We start from the raw sequence: 26,377 nt of genomic DNA on the forward strand, positions 1-26,377 counted from the left end.
CCCTGAATAAATGTTATCTAATTTTTGGAAGAAAAAGTGATTTCAGAGAGCAGCAGACAGAACGGTCTACAATATGCGTCTGACGGATTTATCCAGGATTTCAAACTAATTCAGCAGCGGAAATGAAAAGGTTAGAAAGATAGAGACAGAAGCTGAAGCCTACAGATCACAGTGTAAAAGTGAACCACCACATCACATGGCGATCGAGACAAAAGACGATAAAATTAAGGAACAACACTGTTCCTGTAGAACTTGGTAGGTCTTTAGTCACTGCAAAAGCAGCATATATTCAGGATACCCTCAGCAGCTTGCGTAGCATAGAAGTGCTAAAGCTAGTAAATTACGTTTTAACACACTCTGCTATTATTAGCTCCACAGGGTTTTACATGCAAGTAACGTTTAAGAAACGTTTATCTCCTTCTAACCTCTCTGGGTAACAAGCATCACTATTACCCAACATTTAAGAGAGCAACTGGTTATTACAATCCTCATGAGCCAATCGACAACAACAACAGATATACAGGGAGGAGGTACAACTTAGTAACCCTAACAAGGATATTACAATAAAGGTAATTACACAAATACCTGTTATTGTTGATTGGCTTTTGCTATTGGATTGGTTTTGATACGTTGATACTTTCTGTACATAACGTTGGAGTTACTGTATATACGGGTACATTATGTCCTACCTTTCCCACTTTATTTCTACAACTTGGTTTGCTTGATAAGATTATTAAATTCAATCCCTGTCCTCTAATTTCTCTGCAGTATTTTCCCTACAAATTGTTCTACTTGTAATTATATTTTTTTAATAATCAGCTGTGGGGATTTTCACTCACACTTTTGATTTAATGGTTTATTGGCTGCTGATGCAGTAGTAGTAGTCAAATAGCCGTCATCTGGATCGACACAGAAAACACCACTTAACTGAAAAAGAGTTATGTTTAAAGGATTTGGTTTATTCTCACTGCAAAAGTGACAAAATTAAGGATACTAAGGATAAAAAAGCAAGCATACTAATCATGAATCACCTAATGATGACAGAATGGGAAGAACATGAAAACCATTCTGACTTTTAAGTGGGATATATAATCCCTGATACTCAGAGGCCTACATGAACCGTTTTCCAAATTGACTGTTCGTAATTACAGTCTGAATGATATGTTCTGACACGGCAGGGGAAAAAACTCAATTTGTAAGTGTGCAATTGCCGTCTTTCAGTGCAATGCACATAGAAAATGGAGGAGCTGCTCATAGCTGAAAAACATTCAAATAAATTGGGAATTGTGGTGAATCAGCTCCAGAACAATACTGTGGAGGAAAACACAGAGTAGGTTTCTGTTCGTGAAGGGAATATATATGTAATACATACTGTATCCTATTTGTATATAATCTAGAATTGCGACGCTACGGCTGTCATGCCTTCCCGCACCAGTGAAATATGTTGTTTTCTCATTTTTTAAATTCCATTCACACGCCTCCCCATTGTCCTCCTGTTATGTCCTTCACTGACTGAGTGCACCATATGTGGAGGCTGTCTCAATAATCTATTTTTCCGAGCAGGTGTGCCTGATGGGCGACTGTGTGGGAGGTGTGCTGTGCTTCGACGCTTTGTGCTTTAGCAACCACCAGAGGCCTGGCAGCCCCAACAACAGCAGCAAGAACAACAGCACTGAGAGCCTGAAGGTAGGAACTCACTGTTACAGTGATAACAAGATGATGCCGATGGCGGAGAAAGAGCACTTTACTGGTGATACATCATTAAGAGATCACTGCAAATGCAAAATGTTACATGCTTGTGTTTTATTTTGTCAGTGGAGTTGATTAGTACAAGAGTGCACCAGTGGCTACCCTAGTCCGCCTTAGTAAACAAACGGAGACTGTCATACACAACAGTCACCTCTGCTATTTCAGTCAGTTTTTCAGCACGACGCCTCGATCAAGACACAGCTTTTACAAATGTCACTGTACAATAGCGGCAATGTCCTTGGCACTATGTTCTCTAAAGACTCATACATAATAGGTGTAAAATTAAAGTCAATATGGAGCTAAATTTTGTGTGTGTGGATCACCACTTGTTTCCTCTGGATGATTTGAGCAGCAGTTCCTGCTGTGTGCCTGAAACATATTCATCATGATATTTGAGCTGAACTCTTGAGGCAGCTTGTCATTTATTGTCCTTTTCCGCCTACTAAGCGTCGCATGATCCCCACTTTCTGTCTGTTGCCCCCTCCCTCTCTTCTCCTCCCCCTTGCAATCCACTCACATCTTTACAGATTCACTCTTGCACAGGTAGGGTTCACCTATGGGAATCAACTCAAATCTGATTATGTGTAATTCCCTGGTGAACCCACTCCTTTTAAGTGTATCAGGCTTTTCAGTATGTTGCACACTCTTCCTCTTCCTCTCAGGATAACTCGGGCCTACTCGGGGACTCCAGCCCGGGTCTGAGTTCTAGCAAGAGGCTCAGTAAAAGCAACATCGATATCTCCGCCCCCAATGAAGGGCACGGCCAGAGCGGGCCACCGCTCAGCCGTAAGCAGAGCGACTCCTATGATGGAGACACCATGTCCACGGGCCAGCACAGCTTTTTTTCAAGGTGGGACAGTACGCATGAATATACCCGCACAAAAGGGTGGACAATATACTGTATACTGTGAGACAATAATAGTTTGTTTACTATCAAACATCTTGACATGCTGTTTATATTAAGGTACCTACAGTATCCATTTCATATGTCTAGATGTAATTATGGGCAATGTTAAAAAAAAAGTAGGATTTATTTTTTAGGATTTATGGTTATATTGGAATTTTATATACAATTTTGCATCACCGAGGTTAAGAACTTAGATTTTTCAGGTATTTGCTGGATTTACCACAAACAAGCACTCCTCTCTGTTAATTATTATTGTCAATTAACAAGTTTTAAATTGAGTTTCTAGAAAATAATTTATATCACTTTATAGCACGATATAGAATTACATGTGCCCTTTGAAATATTCCCAAATTCACTACTTGGAAAACCTGGACATTTCTCACCTTATAAAATGGTGTTTATACACACACTCATTTACACCAGCACATACATACAGTACACAATCATGCACACACATTGTACTAGAAATAAGAGAACACTTTGGATAAGATCTTGGATGAGCTTACTTGACCTTAGTGCCAAACCATTGGTTGTATTTTGTTTTGTGCCCATACCCATTATACATTAAGATGCACATACACACACACACACACACACACACACACTCAAAGGAAAAAGCCTAAACTCTCAATCAGACTGCTTCTTCTTCACAACAATGGCAGCAGGTAGGAGAGTTATAAAAACTGTGCACTTTGTACAATCAAACAAATATGTAATCAACAGCAACAGTATTTTCCTGTTGGTCAATCTGTAAATACGCTGGAGCAAAAGGAGATTTAGTTAAAAAAATATCACAATTTCCCAGATAAATGATTTACAGCATTCAAATTTGCATACATTTGGCCAAAAACAACATTTAGTTCACACAAACACCCACATGTTGGCAAAACAAGACATACAGAGTAGAAACTCTGTCATCCACTTCTGTCAAATAGCATTTGTCGATCACTGATGAGAGTGTTAGGGTTCCAGATGATAACCCAGATGTTGCATGCCATCCCTCATCCAGGTTTTCCTGGAATGTGTCACCCTGTCTCGACCCTGCTCTTTATCAATATTTGCAGCTTGACTTCCCTGCCTGCCTACCTGCCTCTGCTGGACTATAAATAGCCCGTTTGTGCCTGTGCCAGCCGGTTTGAGTGTGAGGCCGAGCGCTGCGGCTGCATTTAGCTGAGTCAGGTTGGCTGGAGGGGCAACAGCTGCCATGTTGACTCACTTCAAGCAATCAGTGTTCCCATTCCAAACCACATGCTCCACTGGGCTTAAACCATCACAGTAAGACAGTGACTGAAGATAGGATCCCATCTATTCACAGTTACGCCACATTGTGTCCATGGTGGTGCACACATCGCACTTTGCTCTTCTTGGTACACTATGATTAATCGCGAGCCTTGCTGTGTAGAGGGTAACCTCTGCTCCTGGACGTGCTCTTTTCCCCGGCACCTCCCAGTGGATATTCCCAGTCCACATGGGGGCTTATTAAAGCTAATTTTCACATACATTATCCCTCCTTTCAGAATGGCCTATTGGAAAGCTGTCTACGTCTGGTTCCCTCCTTTTCACATGACCCTCAATGGCAGATGTAAATGGTCACAACACTTATTATGAAAACCCAGGAGACTGCAATCAGTGCATTAGTGCTGATGTCCTAGATGTTTGCCATTTATTTCACTGTGCTCAGTGTACTTACAGTCTATCTTTGTTAGGGATGTGTGTTTTAGCTAATTATACTGATATTTAAACAGATGGTAATAAAACTAACCTCTCAGGTTGAGAAAAAACGACCGACAAAGTGGATATAATTGACAAAATGTCGACAACTATTTAGTCTCAAGTGCTCAGAAAAAAGAAACAATTATGTGCAGCCAGAGCTACTGAAAGGCTTCATGCATTCTTAATGCCCAGAAGGAAATATATTTGCAACGGTTTAGTTTAATAGGGTGGCATCAGTCAGATCTATTTGCTGCTCTCAGTAGAGAGCTGTAATGCATTTCTTTACCTATTATCCCTCATAAATACCTTGTTAGTCACTTACTCAATAATGTTGGTTCCATGCTCCAGATTCTATGAGTAAAGGTGTAGCGCCAATGTCGTATTTGTCATATTTATCTAACATATGGGTATCAATCTGCAGTTGTTGTAGCTGCAAAAAAAAGAAATCAAGCAAAATAACATGTCACTTTCTACAACAACAGGCATTGTTTTATGTGACTGACAATAATTTAACATTGGACATGAGTCTATTCAGTAGAGAACATGGAGTCGTCCAGTCGTTTAGTCATGCTTATCCCTGCTCTGCATGCACTGTTCCCTAATGGTTCACTGTCTCTTCAGCCACACAGAGACTACTAGTACTTTCTAGTTTGGAGGAAGTTAATACATGTGTGGATGTTTTGCAGCAGTGATACATTTTTGCAGACAAACAGACATACTGAATGGCATGGTAGGTAGAAGTGAAGGAGTGGACACATTTCTAGAGAGAAGACAAAGAAACAAAATGGAAGTTGAAGGCAATCAAAGCACTATTTATTTTGGCTTTTAAACATGGCTGTTGGCTAATCCTTTTTCCCCACACAGGACTTGCTGTCATGGGGAAATTACGCAGCCTGTGTGAAGGCTGAGCGAAGCGTCATAAAGGCTCTGTGCCGACAACGACCCCTGAGTGTTGAAACTATCCGGCCTACCATTGATTCAGGATAAAGCAAAAAGCGTCACTGACTTTTGCCTTTCCAATTTCAGCAAGCACATTAGGCACATTTAAATTTTCTGATTACTCCTGATTTTTTTTTTTAAATAAAAGCGAAATTCAAAAGTGACGTTGAAAGGAATAGTTACACCCCAAAATGATGAGTTTTTCTATTTCTTTCTTTCCATTTACTTGTTCTTCATTCATCATGAAAACAGCTTTTAAAAGTGATGAACAATATCAATTATGTCCCCAAAAACTGTTCAAAGTAAACCTGCAGCATAATCGCAGTCTAACTTATGCACTTGAATCCTAAATACAACCCAGCCGTCACTACGTTATTGCTTAATAAGCCACTTTCCCAAAGTCCTCACATGCCTCCCTCCAATCCATTTATTGGCAGAGTAAGCATCCAACGAGTGAATAACCACCAATTTGGAGCGGTTGGCCATTGAATGAGAAGGCAGGACTGTCTTATGTTCTGTGGCTCTGATAGGATGTTTTATTGTTTGACGTTTGTTCCACCAATCGTGTGCAGGTGGAACACGGCACAGCTGTAGTGTTAGTGACTGGCAGAGAAAAGTAACCTTAGATAGTTCTGTTGGTGTGCAGTCCATTGTGTGCGTACATGAAAAGTGAGTAATCAATGGTCTTTCTGTTAGAAATAGAGTTTAAGAGGGAGACGTAGTTGACTACCAATTTAAGTAAAAAAGGGAGGTTGTACGCTTTTAATCGCTCCTAAATCATTGCTTTATGTTATTAACCACTTTGAAGGGATTTAACACAAGGGTGGGGTTAGTTGCTGTTGTCTCTCCAACCTTAATGTAGTATAAATATATATGCATAGGAGTCATTCGAGATTATTTGGATAATTTGGGTTATGGTATTTGTGGTCAAACTATTATTTGCTATAATTTCAACATTTTTAGCTGTTACTATAATTTAGTAACAAAGGGAATTAATGATTATTCCCTCTAATACATTTGTAATTATTTGCTGTGCTTCAATATGCTGTATATTTCCTTTATATTTGTTGGCACGATTATAACTCTGCCAGGTTTAATTGGATGCTCTGTAGCAATTCAACTTCCCACATCAGCAGTAAAAACAACACGTTTCTGAGCGACAGACAGATACCATTTTATATTGTGTGTGTCCCCAGTTTGATGAAGGAAGGTGTGGAGCTGCGTGGTGGCAGTAACCCCGGTCTGGTGTTGAATCCCGGTCGATTTGACTTTGAGGTGTCTGACTGCTTCCTGCTGGGCTGCCCTTTGGGCCTTGTGCTGGCCATGAGACGCACTGTGCTGCCTGCCGTCCAGGGTAAGACTCAAAACACATTCAACAGATATCAGAGAGTGCAATTCTTCACATCCACACCTCTACGCAAGGACAATGTGTGCACAAGCTCTCACAGATAACAGCAGTTTTTATCTCCAGTTGTTTTGCTTTCTATTTCTACTGCACACAGGACTGCACTAACCTGTGTCAAAGCTGCTATACAAAGTTAGTTTGATTGACTCATTTAAAGACAAGTGCAGTGCAATAACATACATGATCAGATCTGTTTGAACTGGTTTTCACTTGGATTTTACCCCTGCACTACAATAAAAAATGTTTAATTTACACCTTCTCCCCTGTTCAATGTAGTTTACTACAAAAAAAGGGCCTCTACCGCTTATAAAAACAGGGAGAAAATGCAAATGAGCTGGTGATTATGTAGCAGAATCCCTCTAAGTACTAAAAACCAATTATTTCCACTGGAAGTTTGGTTGTCCTACTTATCTATTGTGTTTCCAACTCCTCACACAGCTGCTGCATTTAATACTCCATATGCTTCATACTGTTCCTAATGGCTTTGCCTATCCATTGTGCTTTCTGACCCTCAGTGAGCCAGCTGCATCCAGCCTGCTCTCAGATTTTCAACTTGTTTTACCCTTCAGACCCTTCAGCCTCCAGACTGGAGCCGCTGCTGCAGCCTCTCTTCCACAAGTTGCCACCTTACGCTGTGCCGCGTTACCAGCGCTACCCTCTAGGAGATGGACGCTCAATGCTCATTGGTAGGAAATGTGATTCCAACCTGCAAATCAATTTACGAGCGTCGGGAGATGCGAGAGCAGCTCCTCCTGAATATTTCATTGGTTCATTTATTTTCTGGTATAATTGTATTGCTTTATTAATAATAATGGGTTTTACATTTCAAAGCTGGCATGAAATCTTTTAGGAATTCTGTTAGCGAGACTAGATTGCAGCGGCAGACAGATCCTATGACTTAGTAATGCGAATTTTCACAGGCGCACATGTGCACATAGGAGCCTCGGTCCCATCTGTGTGAGCTTGCCCTGCAGACGCAGAGCTAAATCCTGCCCTGAAAAGCCTGAAGTTTGAAGTAATTATACTTCTTGTGGTGCAGTACCTTTGGCCTGTCACCACTTCTCTGAGGACCAGGCACAGTATGTGAGATATTAGTCTGCTAGATATGGCAGAGTACTGCTGTAATCCCCCTTGAGGGCCTGGTTGTAGAGAGTGAGTCCTTAATGAGCCACTGAATTATTTGAAGCATGGTTTTAGCCCACTTTTGGGACATAGAGACTCGCTCTAAACAGCAGGGATGACGCATAGCCTGGATACCCTGCCCCTCTATGCACCTACCTCACCGAGAGAAAGTAGGGCGAGGACTGATCTCTTGAGCTAACAGCCTGTGAGCATGAACTCAGATCAGAGGATAAGGCTTTGTGGTTTGGTGCAAGGCTTTATAACAAAAAAAAAAAACTCCTCGAGTGAACATGCAATCATTAGAAATATGTGTAACTCAAAGCAGATTTGTCAAATGTGCCATCTCGGTGATATTTCCATTTATTTTCCAATCATGTGTTTTTACGAGGAACCCTGCAATGTGGTAGATTCTTTTGTCAAGTCAAGTTTATTTGTATGTTTCATTTCATACGACAGGACACTTTATTCAGACAAGAGCAGACACAGATTGTTTAAACATGGAAGAGTATTGGCTAACTATCTCAAGTCCAATTCAGACATGCACAATGTTATGTAAATGTGGTGGCAAGTTTACGTTTAAAGAAATGATAGCCACGATGATAATCTTACTAGGTCGGGACACAGCAGTTTTGTCAGGTGCCTGAAACAAATATCCATAGAAAGACTTCAGAATTATCATATTCATAAACCATACCAAACAAAACTTGAGGACAACCATACTGTACCAAACATTACAAGTTGACAGTTAAACAAAGAAGAAAAAGTTAAGAAATACAGTCCTAAAAACATTTGGAAGTAGTTGTGAGGGACTTCTCTGACAATATCTCACTAGAGATCTAATTGGATAATTTATGGCAGATCTATGATCAGTTGTCCTTGTTCTTTACTGACATGGTCAATGTACAAGATAAATAAAGCTAGTTACAAGGTGACTCCGCAACATTTTACTGAAATGGAAAAATGAAAATGTCGAAAACGAATTGTACATTTTGAAGTTTTGAGAATAATTTGTCACACATTGTACAAGGGGCAAATTATTGTACAAATAGGATAATTATCTTACAAGTGGTAACATTACTAACCTGTCAAATCTGAAATACAGCACAAGTTAGAATTGAATGCTGTCATGCAGTGTTGTAGTCAAGACCACCTAAACCGAGATCAAGTGATGACTAAGACCATAATGTATCAAGACCGAGACTTTGAGGGGTTGAGAACCAAGACCAAGAGTAGCTGAGGTGAATTTTACGTGTGCGAATTGTCTTTTGTTTTCTATGAGCAATCACAGTAATGATGTTGTAAAATACACCAGACAATGCACAGTCAGTGCTAAATAATTTGTGTGTTTTGCATGTATGTGACCTGTGTACCAAAAATGTCTGACACATGGTAATAAATATCGCAGTGTTTTTACCCGCGTAAACTGGAAGCCCAAGCTGGGTTTTATTAATTCAATCAGGTTCAGCTACTCACACAGCGAGATGCTTGACATAACTCAGAGCCAGTTGTGCAGATAAAGGTGATGGAGTGTAAAGGCAGACACACAGCGTAGGCTTGCAGCTATACCGGTTTTTAATTAAGGGTCTGCACCCCTGTTCCATTGATCGGGCCTGGATTCTGTCAAATTATGTGTTAAATTGAAAAACAAAGAACAGGTGCACACGGACGGACCCAGACATACAAACACACTCGCTCACACAGACACACAGAAGAAACAACAGCACGCATCACCCATTTCCTGCTCTGTAATACAGTAATTAGTCATTATGAAGGCATGAAAAGACAATCAAATCAGGCTCCTCTGGGTATGACTTCGACATCAACACCCGTCAACAGCGGAGCTTTTATTATGATGAATGTTGTTAATATAGAGCGAACGAGCCCTCTTCCTATTGATTTCCAGCTATGGTCCAAAGGGAAATATGATCGTCCAAGACAGCAAATACACATGGAATCATAGTAGTTCATATCAGTATTGATCACATGGCTAACGTATACGCAACGTACTAGGCTTTAACGTAAGAATGGTGGTGTATCTTTTGCTCGCTATTCAATTATTCCCTAATGGGGTGCCAGTGTGTGTGAGAGCGTGGTGAGGACTGGAGGGAAGGGGCTGAGTTAAAAGTCTCTAAGACGTTTCAAGGTCACAGTGCAATCATCCTCCCTCACCTTATGAATAATCTGCTTGTCCTTCCATTTACCACTGTCATCAGCGGTTTCACTCTCCCCTACCTCGTGTTAAATCACAATCTTTCGGTTTTCCTACCTGTGGACCGGTGTGTACTGTCATTTTTTTTAACTTTTCTTTTCTTCTCTGATTTACCAACACACTTGCATGCTTGTGCTTGTACTTTTTTCTCGCCTTTGCGTCTGTCTTTGTCACCATGATCACCTATCTTTCCTGCTACCACTTGCAGTTTTTTGATGCTCCTCTTGATATCACCTCTCTCTCTCTCTCTCTCTGCTTCTGCACCAGCACATCTTGTGCAATGTTGTGTGTGTGTGTGTGTGTGTGTGTGTGTATATGTGTGAAAATGTGTCAGTCAGTGGATCGTTCTCTCAGCCAAAAGAGTCTCTCCCTCCCTTTTTGCCTCTCTCTGTTTATTTTGCTGTGAAAGAAAGACAAAGTTGTGCTAATAGATTAGACCAGAGATTAGATGCGAATAACAGATTGTAGTGTGTGTGTGTGTGTGTGTGTGTGTGTGTGTGTGTGTGGGTGGGTGGGTGGGTGGGTGGGTGTGTGTGTGCGTGTGTGCGTGCGTGTGTGCCACTGCAAACAGTATACAGTATCTTCAATGACCCTCTCTTCAGTTATAAGCAAACAACATTTTGATTAGAGATTATTATTGGGTTTTGTGTAACATTCAATTTCCATCATAACAGCCCAAACAGGTGACTTTAGTACAGAGTAATCAACCTCACCTGATTCTGTCTAACACGAGGGAGAGGGAGAGAGTCATATTTAATCTGTATTTCTCCATCAGTTTCCACAGTAACAGTAATTTCTGAAAATCTGCCTGAAACTCTGTATGAACTCAAGGATGTCACGGCACCTCAGCATGTTCCTACTCAAGAGAAGTAGTACTTCATCGAAACTCGTCTCTCGCCAAGACTTCTATGAAAAGAGCCTCTTGTGGTCTGCCACCACACTGCCAATCACACCTGAAGTCAAGGACTACAGTCAGATTTCAATGACTTCAAATAACTTTCCTTCTTATTTTTATGATTGTGATTTAATTACAGAAATTGTTTTCTTTTGTAAATATGTCAGAATATTTTACAAAGCAAACAACAATTTTTAGTACCAAAAGTGGTTCCCACTGGCCTCCCTTTGATTGTTTTTATTTAATATCATGCCTTCCATCATAGAATTCTGCTAACAAAAAGTTTATATTATTATTTATTTATATTTTTCAAAATGGATTAAAATGTGCAGATTTGTTTTCCGATACATCAATTGGTCTATAAATCTGAGAAAAGCCCATAGTGATGTCATTATTTGTTTACGTTGGAGACGTTGGAGGTCTTGAAGTAGGATTGTATGAGGTAGGGGAGAGCCCGAACAAAAGTAATGAGGCAATTTTAGTTTTATGCTATACTTGAACATTTTCACCGCTTTACCTTGCCGTCAGGTAGCCCTTCCAGACGGGGAACTGAAACTGTTCGGGTATACATGTATCCATCAAAACCCTAATTTTTACCTTAAAGAACACGTAAGTTGCAGGTCTTCCGCTGCTTCGGTTAGTTTTTGTGACTTTCGGAATGTTAAAGAGTTACTTTGGTTTAACAAAAGTTGTTTTTTTCTGGTTAGATAATGCCAAATACAAAAGTTTTATTTTCTGCCCCTCAAAAGCAGACCCATCACACAAAACCATCCAATCTAGCATCACTGATATGAACACAGTGTGTGTGTCAGATTCCATCATCTTCATCATCCTAAGAGTCCTGCTTCATTAACCACACCTGATCCTCCCTCATGTCTGAGAGGGCGGCTAATCTGTTTTCTGCGACTGGTGCCGATCCTTCAAAGACCAAACACGCAACATGTGGCTGCATCTGGCGGTTTATTTATGAACATTCCAGCAGGCAGCAGAGAAAGGGTTAATCTAGCACGTCATGCCTGACACAAGGGGAATAACGAAGGAAAGCGGCACACTGTGTCACGTGGGTTTCATCACTGCCACATCCCTTTCTGAAAATAGTGGCAGGTCCTGAGTCCATTAACTCCAATGTGAAGACGTGAACATGAGCACAGAGTCTTTCTATCCATGGTCACCGAAGTACAAATTGGACCAATTTCCACAAGCCACATATCTTCCGAACATTCTGAAACTAAAATGGTAATTTTCAGACACATAAATCAGGAGAAGATTGACTTTAACTTAACGTTCAAGACCTCTCTGTGTCTCAGCAACACATTATTGTGAGATCTGGCAGCACGGATATGTCTTCCCCCTTGTTGGTGCTGAACCATCGGTCTGGTAACGTTGCTAGACTAGTGTTAACGTAAGCCAAACTGTGTCCGATTTTTAGCTGGCGTCAACTAACGTCTTTGATGGTCATAGCTCACTCATTTTCGTAATGCTAAATATATCTCAAAGCCGTGTAAAATAATAAAGAAGATATGAATACATTAGACCGAAGCTAAGGTGCTTAGGAGACAAGATGTAAGGCGTCATCTGATGACATAAAACATCTTTGATGAGCACTCGAAACAAAAACATTGTCCTTGACCACAATTAAAATGTCAAATAACAAGCTTTTATTTTACTGTAAAATATAAATACTGTAGTATAATTATATATAATATAGTTTCCCAAATATACATTTTTTTAGAAATGAATCCAGCATATTATTAAAGGTTAGACCCGGGTCCTGGGACAGCTCACCCAGTGTTCCCTCTGTGTCGGTGGCCCTACATGCACGTACAAACCTACAAATATTGAATGCAAGCGAGCACACATGCCGTCCACTAGTGGAGGTTACCTCTGTAATGCTAATGTTTGTGAAGGCATTGTACATGGAAGTCATGTAAGCGAGAAGAATCTGTAAGGAGACACGATGTGTTCTGCTTTACATTAGCAGGCGAGCCGGCACACCTGCTCTCATTTGATCGCACCTCTCCTCAGACGTGCTGCTCCCCGTTCCAGCTCCCCGTTTGTACCTTACATCCGCTCCATCACATCAGCAGACATCCCATTGGATTGATACATATTACAGTAAATGTGAGCGAAGTAGAGGACGTGATGCAGGAGTGGGGTCATTGAATCTTGGCTTGTTTGTGACATACAGTGGGTACGGAAAGTATTCAGACCCCTTTAAATTTTGCACTCTTTGTTTCATTGCAGCCATTTGCTAAAATCAAAAAAGTTCATTTTATTTCTCATTAATGTACACTCAGCACCCCATCTTGACAGAAAAAAACAGAAATGTAGAAATTTTTGCAAATTTATTAAAAAAGAAAAACTGAAATATCACATGGTCATAAGTATTCAGACCCTTTGCTCAGTATTGAGTAGAAGCACCCTTTTGAGCTAGTACAGCCATGAGTCTTCTTGGGAATGATGCAACAAGTTTTTCACACCTGGATTTGGGGATCCTCTGCCATTCTTCCTTGCAGATCCTCTCCAGTTCCGTCAGGTTGGATGGTGAATGTTGGTGGACAGCCATTTTCAGGTCTCTCCAGAGATGCTCAATTGGGTTTAGGTCAGGGCTCTGGCTGGCTTTCCGTACCCACTGTACATACAAATATAGAGTACATTGGTTTTGTACGTTGTCACTGAGTTCAACATTTAATCTGTAGCACGCTGTGTAGCGCAGCAGTGGAGTAGAGACTCATTCAGACATGAGTCAAGCCTTATCCAGTCACATAATAGATCCACAGCAACATACAAGGCCAGGTAACAGGATAATGAGCACCCTCCAGAGTCTGGCTGGAAAAAAACATTGTGAGTTAAGAAGAGTAAAACAGTGTTGGAGTGTCCTCAAAGAAAGGGAGGGACCTCATGGCTGTGTTGTGCACTGCTGTTTAGTGGAAGCAGTATTACATTCAGTCAGTGTGAGTCTCCTTTTGTCCCCAGGATGTATAGTAGATTTTATATTTATTTTTTCTTTTCATTTTATGTCTATTGGCTTTTTTGAATTTTGAATAAACAGAACAAACATCCACAAACACCCTCCCTACCATCTCTAATAACACAACAAAGAGAACCTTAATAAACACAGCATTAAATATAAATATGCAAATAATTGTAGCTATGGGGAATAAAAAGTAAAAGAAATTGCAAATAAACATACATATACAAAAGAAATTCAATACACAAGTATAAATATTTAAATGAGAATAATAATATATTATGTATGTACACATAACAATACAGAAATATCCATATTGACACCTATGAATTGTAAAGTAAGATAAATGTGCTGTTGAACTGAGCTGAGCTGATGAAATATGCTCCTGCGCTCTACTTCTCAGGGAATAGAAAGTAGATCCATGATGTCTGGTGAAACTAGGTCTCCAGGGAAAATGTCCTTTTTCTTGTTATGGAATATTATCGCTGAACAAATAGGAAAGAGCTGCGTAGAGATGCGCCGGTGAAGAGAGAAACCCAACCAGATAAAGTGATTCTACTTGTCAGCAGGAGCCAAGAGCAAGATGTTTTTAAGAATTCCAAAGTCAATACAATTGGATTTAACCCCATAAAGAGTAGAGGCAGTTTCTGTCATTATCCTTGGCTTGTCTTTGGTTTTTCCTTGATAAAACACAAAGCAAGTCGATGCTAGAGGCCATCTTATTAGGAAAAATAACAGCATTGATTTTACGATTGAGGCCAGCATTTCCTTTCCTCTTCCCTCTCCTTTTGTCCTCGTCTTTTCTCTTTTACTCCTCTTCTCACTCTCCCTAGCGGAGAGTATCCAAGGCCATTCAAATGTGTTTTTGGAAGGTGAGCAAACCCCCGGAGGTCCAGCTTCACAGACGTCCTCTGAGACTAAGACTGAAGGAGGAGGGGGAGAAGAAGGAGGTCGTAGAGCCAGCGTGACCAGTGTGGAAAGTGAAATGTCCATTTGCTCCACGGGCCAGCTGGGAAACACCATCGCTAACAGTGAGTGGGAGGGAAGGAGAGAGTTACAAGCTATACACTGTCCTGTCTTATTATTCAACTTCCTCCTGTAGATGGATTCAGGTTCATGAGGTTTCACAGCTCTGAAGTTAAACTCTGATTTCCCCTTATTTATGTGTGTGTGTGTGTGTGTTTCAGTTTCCAGTAGCTGGTGGGGCTCCAAGAGGCTGGATTATGCTTTGTACTGTCCTGATGTGCTGACTGCCTTCCCAACGGTGGCTCTGCCTCACCTTTTTCATGCCTCCTACTGGGAGTCCACTGATGTAGCAGCCTTTGTTCTCCGGCAGGTGGGAAAGCCTTATTGACAGCCTATTGTTTTTTCCCCAGCAAGTTTCACCGCTTAGAGAAAACTATTGTCTCAGTAATTAGTACGCAAATATTAAAGATGGATTTAATGAGCATACTAAAACCAAGATTTAACCTTTGCATAATTAGCATACTTTATTCTCAACAGTGGCAGACAACTAGCATCCTCTAAAGGCCATTTCAAAATGAAGCTTCACAACGAGGCGAAGCCCGTCGCAGGGTAAAGTAGTAGCTGTGTGAATCGTAGTCTGAAATTTTTGGCTGGTATCTCCAAAGACTGAACTTGTCAAATCAAATATGAAGAGCTTCTGTCAGCACGTTGCTCTGGGAGGAGATGAAACAAAGTGACAAAATATGGCACATCTCCTGCCTCTTGCTAAGGCCAGACGTTTGCGTCTGCACTGTGTCTTCTGTGATGTGACAGTTGTGATCTGGTCCAAGTCCACACCCTCCGGGTTTGTTTGCTATTATGACATGTCAACCAAATGAGAGCAGAAGGAAGTTCCGTGCTTTCACTGCATCATCCATTCAGCTTTGTGTGAGATACAGTATATGGTAACATTTTTCGGTAACACTTACACTTATGGTATACATATTCACCATTAAGTAGCTGCTTTATTGACATGCATATCATTTTCATATTTGTTCTCTATTAGTTATTATACAGCAATAATTAATGCCTTATTGTTCATGACCATATTCAAATATATAATGGAGGACTATTGAGATGCACAAGTTATATTCCCTTGAAATATTTTCATCCAATATGTTTGGTTTTATGGCTGAAATCCGAGCAGAATTTTGCAGTTTATTCTGGTTTATGTATAAATGTAAAATGGCATGACTAGATTCTGCAAAAGTCAGAAATTGAATGTGTGATATCAATTTATTTTTATGACTGGTTAGACTGCAAATGTGTTGTCAGCCTAAGTTAAGACTAATTTGTCATAAGTCATAAGAACTTGATCAGAATAGTCTATAGTGCCTTTTATTTTATTACATTGTATATATTGTGCATTTTACACACTTAATATATATTTTTTTTTATTCTATTGTGTAACCCTGTTTGCTGCTGCCACAGACAAATTTCCCCTTGGGGATGAATAAAGTACTATTCTATTCTATTCTATTCTATACTGTATATGTATAAGTGGGACCATATATATATATACCTTACATTATAACATTCATGTGGAGTGTGTATTTGTGCTTCTGTTGTAATGACAAGTATAGGCCCTTAACTCCTCTGACACAACAAAGAGCAGGACAAGAAGAATAGATAATGGCAGTCTTTGAACTTGATCATTAGAAAGCAGGGCTCCCAGACACAAAAACTGATTTTTTTTCACCCTGCCACTGTCTGCTGCAGCATGTCGTCTTTGTGAGAAAACGTGAGGGGAATAAGGAGAGCACACAGGGAAAAATAAGTGCTATCGACGCCATCAGCAAGCTAATAAACCCGAAGATTGTTACTTTGGTTCAGTGGTTTACAGTTCCACTGGATGCCGCGTTGCATTAAAGGATCGTTATGGAATTTAAGGGCTGCACAGAACATCATTTGTTAAAGCTGAATCATTTACCTTTCTCTCAATCCAAGCTCGGTGTGTAAGAGAATGTCTTCCAGTCTCACATGAAACAAGGAGCCGCTCTACATCCAAGCGTCAGGAATGATTTGCATGGATTCTTTGTGTGTGGAGATTTTATTTGAGTACTCCAAATCACCCCTTAGCCTTTAATCTGTCTCAGTGCTGCTCTTGTCACCAAAGCTTCCCATCAGAATTGTGATGTATGATCCCAAAACATAATTTCTGATTTAATTTATAGGCTTTGGATGGTTAGCCTTCCATGGTATTATTGTGAGACTAGAGCTATTACAAATCTGTTCTGTCTGCTCAACAGAAGGATGTGATATCAAAGGTTTGTGTGTTGAAATGCCTGCTCTTATATATATATATATATATGCATGTGTTTGTTGACAGCTCATGGGATGTGACTGTGTGAAGACCCAGGAAGCGGGCAGTTTGGGCTCTGCTCCGTTCTCTCTCTCCAGCCCACGAGAAAAATGGCTCAGAAGGAGGACACATGTCAAACTAAGGGTAATGAATTATTTGGTTGGTTCATTTTGCACAAAGATACTTTTGCCCCAGTTTTCTCTGCTAACAGAAATGCGGATTGATGGCTACTCGGTTAACTTTTAGGCTCATATTCAATCTTAATGTGAACAAATTTGTGAATATTTCAACACACCCCTTTGGCTTGGACACCAGGTATAACACATCCTGAGAAATTGTCTCTACGGTGCTACTCTTTCTCAGAAATACTCAAAAGAGAAACAACCACCCACACAGCAGATATTGTTCTTCTGCCGCAATGGCCTTGCATTCATTCAAACTAAGAATAAAGTTATCCCGAAATGCCATGGTTGTAGTGCTTTAGTGCTGTCAACTTTGTGATCGTAGATCCACAATTCTTCAAACACGTTCACCTTGAGACAGGCAGACGCACACAATTACTTTATGCTTCTGAGCGCCGCAGAGTCGAACAATCAAGGTCACATTGCTATTCACCGAGTGCTCCTTTTATCTGCCATTTTCTAAAGAGAAGAATTTAGTGACTGTTTGCTTTTCATGAGGCTATAAATAGAACTATTTATAGCCTCAGACTTAAATATAGATGTTTTCACATGGTATTCTGGCTTTGAATGTTTTTCTTTTCTCAGTGTCTTCTTGTTCATGACTCGCCTTGGCCGAGCGATGTGTTTCTGATATAAGTGCACAAAGAAAAAAAGCAGCTCTGAAAAAGTTGCCTCATCCTGAATACGAATTCAGTACGTGGAGATTTAGAGCCGCTCCGTGCCGATTCAACCGGGGAACAGCCGGCTCATCTGCTGCAGAGTGATACTACTCAGAGAGAGTAGGCATCTATTTCTGATCTTCCTCGCCTTGGTAAGAGGCGTTGTCACGGCTGGAGAGGGGCCGCTAGTGTAGCAATTGTTTCTTGTACATGCTGCTCTTTCGCAGGCGGTAGTCTGACTCCCCAACTCATCTCTTCCACACTTTATCTGTGAGTGGATAGTGATATTGAGGCGCATGTAGTTTTCACATAAGGGCATGCAGAGTACCTAGAAAACTGCATCTGGGAAATTTAAGTAGATATTGACTGCTGTCAGGACTCCTTAAATCACAGTGGCTGTGAGGTTCTGTGTACTGTGCCCAGGTGTGCATGTATGGTTTGCTTACTCTGCGTGCTTGCCATCACTGGATCAGTAAGTAAGACCTTTTGCTGACAGATAAATGAATTGTTGTCAAAGCTAATGCCAGGATAACAGTTGGAAATGTTGAACGTCCTTGTTAGATGCCACGTCCTTTAAATTAGTTATCATTAGGTGAAGCCGTAAAATACAATATGTTGGATCACATCAATGCTTAGCAATATTTATAATGTGTACTTCTGTTAAAGTGTGTTTACATATGCTCGTTTTATATTTAAGTTATATAAGTTTACATTTCACCAGCTGCACAAGTCTGTGGAAGAAATGTTATTTTTTGTCACACTATCTACAGGGCAAAAGAGTTGACTTACTATTTGGGAGAAAAGCAGGGAGTTGAAAAAAGTGCATGTGTGCCGAGCAAAACGTTCCAGGATGAAGTCATGGTTACAGAAACGGCAGAGAAGTGGATAGGAGAATTGAAATTTCTGTCATGGTGGCCCGCAACACAGTGGAGAACTGTACATTAGTGTGCTTATAATGTGCTACTGAAATGCTGCCATTTCAGCAAGAAGAGATTTAGGGATTAGGTTTTCTCTGCTGACTCGCTTAAGCTACTCACTGAATGATGCAACGTGGAAAAAAGAACGAGACATGGAAGTTTAATGTAGAGGTAACACTCTTTTCTGGAAGGTCCCAGAGGCATTTGGCTTCCAGGTGTACAATGTTAGGCGGTCCATATAAAATGCTTTTAGCATTTTTGTTCATGCAACTTCCCCTGCCGCCCCCTCTATTACATTACGTTTAGACCGCTTATTATTTTTTGGCCAGCAGCCATCTGTAAACACAAAATTTACATATGATTTAAGGTGATGTGGTTAACTCGTTGGCGAACAGTTGCCCATATACACATCAAGTCGATACGGAGCAACATTAGCATTCATTTGAAGTCGAGAGTGGACCTAGCTGCACTTCTAGGACACTTCTACATGTGGATAGTAGGAGCCGGGGATCAAACCCCAAACCTTGTGATAAAAGGACAACCCGCTCTACCTCCTGAGCCAATGCACATTAGTCATTAGATCCATTGATAATATTAAAATATCGATTGTAGCGGCTTTAGATATGTGTTCATGTTCAACAAACGTTATGTATCTGAGACTTTTCTGAGTTGGTTTAATTGGAAAAAATCTTAATTCAAAGTAACTTTTTCAGAGCTTTCTACCTCATCTCACTATCTTCATCATTCAATTATGAGATTGGCTCCAGAGCATCACATAAGCGGCAATAAAAACCTTGACTGGACCGTGATTTGTGCTCTTGTCATCTGCTGTAGAACGTCACTGCCAACCACAGGGTGAATGATGTCATTGCCACCGAGGATGGGCCTCAAACTCTGGTTGGTCGCTTTATGTACGGCCCTTTGGACATGGTCACTCTGACCGGAGAAAAGGTGAAATGCAGCAACACGATTGTGTGCGACAGATAAAATGTGCATGAAAGACTTACATTAATCTCCAAGCTGTTGACTCACTCTGCCCCTCTTAGGTGGACATCCTGCTAATGACACAACCTCAGTCCGGCCGCTGGGTGCACTTCGACATCGAGGTGACCAACAGCAGCGGCAGAGTCGCATATACGATACCCAAGAGCAAGAAGCTTGGCCTGGGAGTCTATCCGATGAAAATGGTGGTCAAGTAAGCATCCATGTGGCATTACAGAGTGCTGACTAATCAAATAAGACGATAAGTGCTGTATTTGTGCAGTGTGTATGCTTTTAGCCAGACTGTGAAGTCCCTTGAAGGGAGTTACAACCATGTGTAGCAAATTCAGTTTCTCTCTCTTTTTCTTTACCAAGGGGCGATCAAACAAGTGCAGAGGCCTACCTGACTGTGTTGCCGCGGGGCATGGAGTGTGTGGTCTTCAGCATCGATGGCTCTTTTGCTGCTAGTGTGTCGATCATGGGCAGTGACCCCAAAGTTCGCCCTGGAGCTGTCGATGTCGTCAGGTAACCGGTTAACAGCCTCCAAATGTGTGTGTGGCTGTGGCCGTAAATGACATTCCCCACTTCCGAGATTGACAAAAAGGTTGAGAAGGGTGTACGTTCAGAAGTGAATCTCTATGCTTTGGTGCACACCGAGCACTTTAAGCATTTCAGCGTGTCCTCTCCGTGATAAGGACACAAATGATCAAAATGAAAGACTTCGAAGTGTGTTTGATGTTATGTATTCACATGCAGGCATTGGCAGGACCTGGGTTATCTGATCATCTACATCACAGGCCGCCCTGATATGCAGAAGCAGCGGGTGGTGTCTTGGCTGTCGCAGCACAATTTTCCTCACGGGATGATCTTCTTTTCTGAAGGCCTGGTCCACGATCCCCTTCGACAAAAGACCATCTTCCTCAGGAACCTCATACAGGAGGTACGCTCCCGAGACAATCCTTCGTTCTGACATTGACCGGGCAGTTCATCTTTTTTTTTTTTTACAAAGCATGCACAACTTTTTTTTCTCCCCCCTACAGTGATCTTGATTTCTGTCATCTGCGTGATCATTCTTTTGCGAGCTCACAGCGTTGTAGCCTTGGGTTGTGCTGCATCGAAATGTCACGAATATCTCTGACTGATTGTTCTCTCTCTCACCAGTGTCACATTAAGATCAACTCTGCTTATGGCTCCATGAAGGACATCTCTGTTTACAACATGCTCGGCCTCTGCCCCCCACAGATTTATATTGTTGGCAGACCTTCGAAGAAGTACCAAAATCAGTGCCAGGTAGTTTCATTTTCATTGTCTTTCATCTCTCTCAGAAGTATTTCATAGTGTTTCTGTTTGCCTTTTTTACTTGAAAGGTTTTGGTTTTCCTCTTGTTTTTTCCCATTTTCTTGAATTTTTTTAACTACTCTCTTTCTTTTTTTTCAACCCTTTCTCCGTGTGGCATATGTAGTTCCTGAGCGAGGGATATGCAGCGCACCTCTCAACCCTTCAGTTTGGGCACAGAGCCAGACCCAAGAAATCCCCTTCAGTTCGTATGGTCCTAAGGAAGGGCTCTTTTGGTCTCTCGGCGAAGCCGGACTTCCTGTGTAAGCGCAGCCACCTGCGCAGGACCATGTCAGTCCAACAACCCGACCCGCCGTGCACACCCAACCCCAAGCCTGAGCGAGCTCAGAGCCAGCCGGAGTCAGATAAGGACCACGGAGGAGGAGGACAAGGTGCATGGGGACGGCCCTCCATTCACCGTGGAGACACCACTCCCTGACGTCAAAAAGAGATGGAAGGGTTGCAGGAATAAAGAAGAGGAGGAGAACAAAGTTGTCTTAGTGTCCAGGGCCAAGGTGACATCTTATGTTTAAATATGGGTGTTTTATAGGACCAGTGTGTAGGATTTACTGACATCTGCCAGGGAGGTTGCAGATTTCAACTAACTAAACACCTCTCTGCTTACCACTCCCCCCTGGGTTGGAGAGTTACGGTGGCCTTCAGGTAACCAGATGCTTGGTTTGTCCGTTCTGGGCTACCATAGAAGCATGTTGATACAATGTGGCGGACTCTTTGGAAGAGGACTCACTCCCTAGAGATATAATAGGCTCATTCCATTTCAGTAGATCCCTCTAAATGCGACACACTGCTCCTTTAAAGAATATTTTTTGGTTATACCAACATGTGTCTTATTTTTGTAGTTTGGCCGCCATTCTTGTAAGAAAGAATACTGTTGTACTTTTCAAGCGGTAAACAGAGGCAGTCAGATGATCATATACAAGCTGCAGACTGATGGTGTCTTTGATAAGACATCCTTACTGTCCAAGCCCACTTTAAACAAATCCCCACCTTCAGTGTGTAGCACAATCTTTCTGTTATAAATCTTAGTCTTCAGCACAAAATAGATAATCTGCACAAAACAGATACATCTTTTGACATCATCAGGGTGATTTCAGACTTCAGAAAGCTTCCCCCAGAGCCACAAAATACATTTCATGTTTTCATAAATTAGACAGAGTAGTACGTCTCAAAACAAATAAAATGAACTGCATGCATAGAATTGGTGGAGTGACTGTTTTTTAAGCAGATAGCAAAAATACGAATGAAATGTGGAAACATCAAATGATGTGGTGATAGTTGACTGTGCCCCTATCACCTTTTTGCACAGTGGAAAACAAAAGCTCTAATGCCGTGCAAAGCAAAACATCTTCATCCCCATCTTTTGATCATGCACAGGTTTTCTCAGACAGCCTGTGATCAGGCGTTCGGTAAGAGCAACAAAGCGGTAAAGATTGTCAAAATCCAACTCCTCGGATTGCTGCACCACCTGTGAAGTTGTGTTATTATTGTTTCCCACTTAAGGATAACCATCGCCGGTGCGTCGTTGAATAATGCAGCCTTCCACCTTTTATTTCACTGCGTGGTCTGTTAAGCCTTTAAGAGCTCGAGGCTCAACAAAGCTTTGACACAAACACAGATTGATTTTGCTCGCTACTGTTGAGTTCCGACAAAGTCAATAAACGTCCGCCCCGATTAGATTATGTTCTTTGATGTACCCCGATACATTACGGCCCCCATGCTTTCAGTCACAGATGCATTAGTATCTTTTATAAATAACGTCAAGTCTAAGAGCACAAAGAGAGAAAGAAAACAGATCAGCAAAGCAGGGAAGTAACAAACAATGAATAATTCTTCTCGATACTTAATATTCCTGTGGCAACCTGAGTAAGAGATGCTATTATTAGCAGCAGCTCCCTTTGGAGTACTGAATGTAAATTTGCCAATGGTGACGATTGTGCAAGTAGGCCTACTGCTGAGCTAAAACTGCCCTTCCAAGCTTTGAAATCCACTCATTTCCATATTTGAAAATATTGTTTTTGCAATTATGGAAATGAAAGCTGTGTCACTGTGAGAGCCTGTATACAAAATGACGCAGAACACGCTTATCAAATGTGTGAGACTTCACTAACTTTCCTCTCTCTTTTGACAGTGTCACCTCTACCACCATGTAGATACATGTACATCGGATCCTCTGCTGGTATCCCTCGCAGCTGAGCTTTACCTCCTGCTTGGCCCTCTACACTTTTCCACCTGTTCGGCCCTTTTCTCGTGACCTGCTCGGTGGATTATTAGTCTTTGTGCCTAAAATGTTCAGCAGGCGCAGAGGGATGGCAAGGATGTTTGCGAATGTCCCTGTCGCGCTAAAATTGTGTCTAATTGTAAAATGAAAAAAAAAAATGTACTTCAGATAGTATATATGCGCGTATTCATGCACACACACACACACACAGGCTTCAGAGGAGGAAAGATGTGGCGACGGTGGTGACTTCGAACCTGTTGAGACCTTGCAACAGATTCCCCGATGCAATCCCGATATAACCGTCCGCTGATGTAAATACTCAACGCACGTCATGCCTGTTTGGGCCTCTGGACACAGAAGCACTGTGACATTTAGGTTCAAGCTGTACGCGAGGTCTGAGATCTGCAGCTCCAATGAGCCGACCTTGCCGGCCGCCATTTCACTCCCACTGTAAGATGTCTCCCTCGCATTGTGGCTTCTGGCTTGTCTGGCAGAACAGGCGCTTTGACAGCCGCCTCAGATCGGGTCCACATGCGCTGAGGGGCTACTCGGGCCCCTGAGGTCGCACTTGCACTATGGAAGAACACCGCAGTGGTTCTCAATTCAGCTGCGGCACTCGCTTCACAATCAAAAGAGTTGTATTTTATTGTAGTTGTAGTTTTTGTTTTTCCTGCAGATTGTGCACTGTCACTGCTTGATGGTTGGTGTAACTCCTGGAAGATTAAACACAAATGGTTTGTTGGTTTGACCAAAAAAATGTTTACAGATTGACAGACACGGATGTAAAAAGTGATCAGAACTTGTTTATCTACGTAATTAAAATGACAGTGTAATTATCATCATAGTTTAGTTGCTTGGTAGTTGCAGTTGCTTGCAGGATATTGTACTGTACAATACACCCCATGCCAGTTGCATCCATTGAATATAGCTGCACTGGAACCAATAGATGTGTGAATAAATCTGATGCTGTCTTGTGCACTCGGGGTTGAATTGAATCCATGTTTAAAACTGTGCAAGTCAAACATATTTTTCTATGAGGAAATATTGTAAATAGAAATATTTTTAATGTACGTTTTTGAACCTTTTGTTGTTTAACTTGTTGAATCGTTGATTTTTTTTGCCTTAAATTGCATTTGATGTTGTGTAGAGAGTTATTTGATTTGTTTGACCAAAGCGTTGAGTTTATGACAAAGTGCATTTTATCAAGTTGATATTTTTGCTTTGACACGTTTTAGATACTGTATACTGTATGTGTGTGCGTGCGTGTGTGAGTGAGCGTCTTTGTCGTAGAGTTGTATTTACTGTGAACACGAAGACAGCTATGACGAGTACACGTCAGTGTGTTAACGTACCGTCGTGTTCTCACTGAGCGTCTATTTTACAGGTTTGGATTGAAGCACTGTGTCAGAGGATTACTTAGTCGAGGTTTTCAAACCTGCTATGAAAGAAAAAAAAAGGCTTACGAGTTCTCGGAGGGTCTTGGTTTAACTGAAAACCTGCGTAGCAGAGTGGAACGTGTCAGCCAGGAGGGAGCAGTCTAGTCTCTTTCTTTCCCCGCCTGCAATAGGTGGTCCAGTAATTAGCTGTTTGATTGCTACTACTAAGTATGTATGACTCTCTGTAGTGCCGCCCCTGTAATTGCAGTGCACTGAATAGCGTTACTTGGTAAATGTATAATATTGTAGAATACTTAACTGCCTAACTCCATTTTGTTTTGCATTAAGATTGTTAAATACTGAAACATGATCATCCCCATCAATGCATAAGCTACACAATAATCAAGTTTGTATAACACAGAGTGATATTTTTCTCCATGACGATACACTGGAGGAGTGAAATATGTATGCTGGGCAGCATTTTAGTACAATGTTAGTAAATGGCAAATGATGATCTAATGGTTAAATGGTGATTGTTCTGTGCGTGTTAATTATTTCATATTGTGGCTATCAATTGTCATCTTTGTCATACTCTGAACTGATGATGGAGTAGTTATTTGTAAATAAGGGGAGAATAAGAATGAATGGTCATAAATTCAAACAGCACATGTTGGGTGAAATGCAAATCAGAATCCCAATAGTCACAGAAAAAAGAAAAGGATGTAGTATACAATGTAAAATGATTGCATTTGTTTGGAGATGTGTGTTATATAATTATCCTCTCACTAAGTACTAATTCATGTTTTCAAATGATTAGTCTGTACCAAATCATGACTTAACTATTGGGTATTGACCTAATTTGCCATTTATTAACAATTCGTATGACTTGTTAAGTAGGCTTTGGTAAGTTAACTAACATGGTGTGAAAAATGTTGATTGTTTGTTTTGTGGTCTTATTCTTGGTCTTGTGAGTATTTGACACTGGCCTTTTGACCAATGTGGACAAAACACCTGGTTTCATTGCTACAAAGTGTTTTGTACAGATCTCCTGTAATGAACATGTTGTGTTTATTGGACTCAGTCCGTCTTTCATTATTGCATAAATAAAGATATTTCACATTCGAACTCCAGGAGTGTGTTAGTATTACCTCCACATGCTTTTCATCTAGAGAAGCTGAATCCCCTCTGATGCGCTTTATTACTTCAGAGTTTGAGTGTGGGGGCATGACTGGGGATATCCTCTTATTTGGATTTCGTAAGGCTTACTGTGTTGTAAAGTCAGTGTGACAAACCCGACTCCAGCTTACCTTTTTTATCACCATTGACCGACCAGAATTAATGGCTGAATCAGTCCAGCCGGTTTGATTGAGTATAGACATTAGGGACACTGGCTTCTACAGTGGCAGTGGCCTGATGCTGTCTCACGCCCTCATCAGAGCAGCGCTTCTGCTTAACCAATAAATGGATACAA

The 26,377-nt window shown here is 41.1% G+C and overlaps 1 protein-coding gene across 3 annotated transcripts in view; it reads left to right on the plus strand.

The window, feature by feature from the left end:
* Positions 1 to 26,031, plus strand: part of pitpnm3 (PITPNM family member 3) — an 84,752-nt gene extending 58,721 nt beyond the window's left edge. For all 3 annotated transcript variants that reach the window (XM_031873458.1, XM_031873459.1, XM_031873460.1), the window contains 14 exons: positions 1,564 to 1,686; positions 2,412 to 2,599; positions 6,505 to 6,662; positions 7,229 to 7,399; positions 14,744 to 14,941; positions 15,098 to 15,246; positions 17,245 to 17,361; positions 19,810 to 19,926; positions 20,022 to 20,170; positions 20,332 to 20,481; positions 20,713 to 20,896; positions 21,118 to 21,246; positions 21,419 to 21,806; positions 23,441 to 26,031. In XM_031873458.1, coding sequence (XP_031729318.1) covers positions 1,564 to 1,686; positions 2,412 to 2,599; positions 6,505 to 6,662; positions 7,229 to 7,399; positions 14,744 to 14,941; positions 15,098 to 15,246; positions 17,245 to 17,361; positions 19,810 to 19,926; positions 20,022 to 20,170; positions 20,332 to 20,481; positions 20,713 to 20,896; positions 21,118 to 21,246; positions 21,419 to 21,730 — 2,145 coding nt within the window. In that variant the 3' untranslated portion in view covers positions 21,731 to 21,806; positions 23,441 to 26,031. The remainder of the gene's footprint in view (positions 1 to 1,563; positions 1,687 to 2,411; positions 2,600 to 6,504; positions 6,663 to 7,228; positions 7,400 to 14,743; positions 14,942 to 15,097; positions 15,247 to 17,244; positions 17,362 to 19,809; positions 19,927 to 20,021; positions 20,171 to 20,331; positions 20,482 to 20,712; positions 20,897 to 21,117; positions 21,247 to 21,418; positions 21,807 to 23,440) is intronic.
* Positions 26,032 to 26,377: the final 346 nt, after the last annotated feature.

Source organism: Anarrhichthys ocellatus, unplaced genomic scaffold (genome assembly GCF_004355925.1).
Source record: "Anarrhichthys ocellatus isolate YVR2014 unplaced genomic scaffold, GSC_Weel_1.0 scaffold72, whole genome shotgun sequence".
NCBI lineage: Eukaryota > Metazoa > Chordata > Actinopteri > Perciformes > Anarhichadidae > Anarrhichthys > Anarrhichthys ocellatus.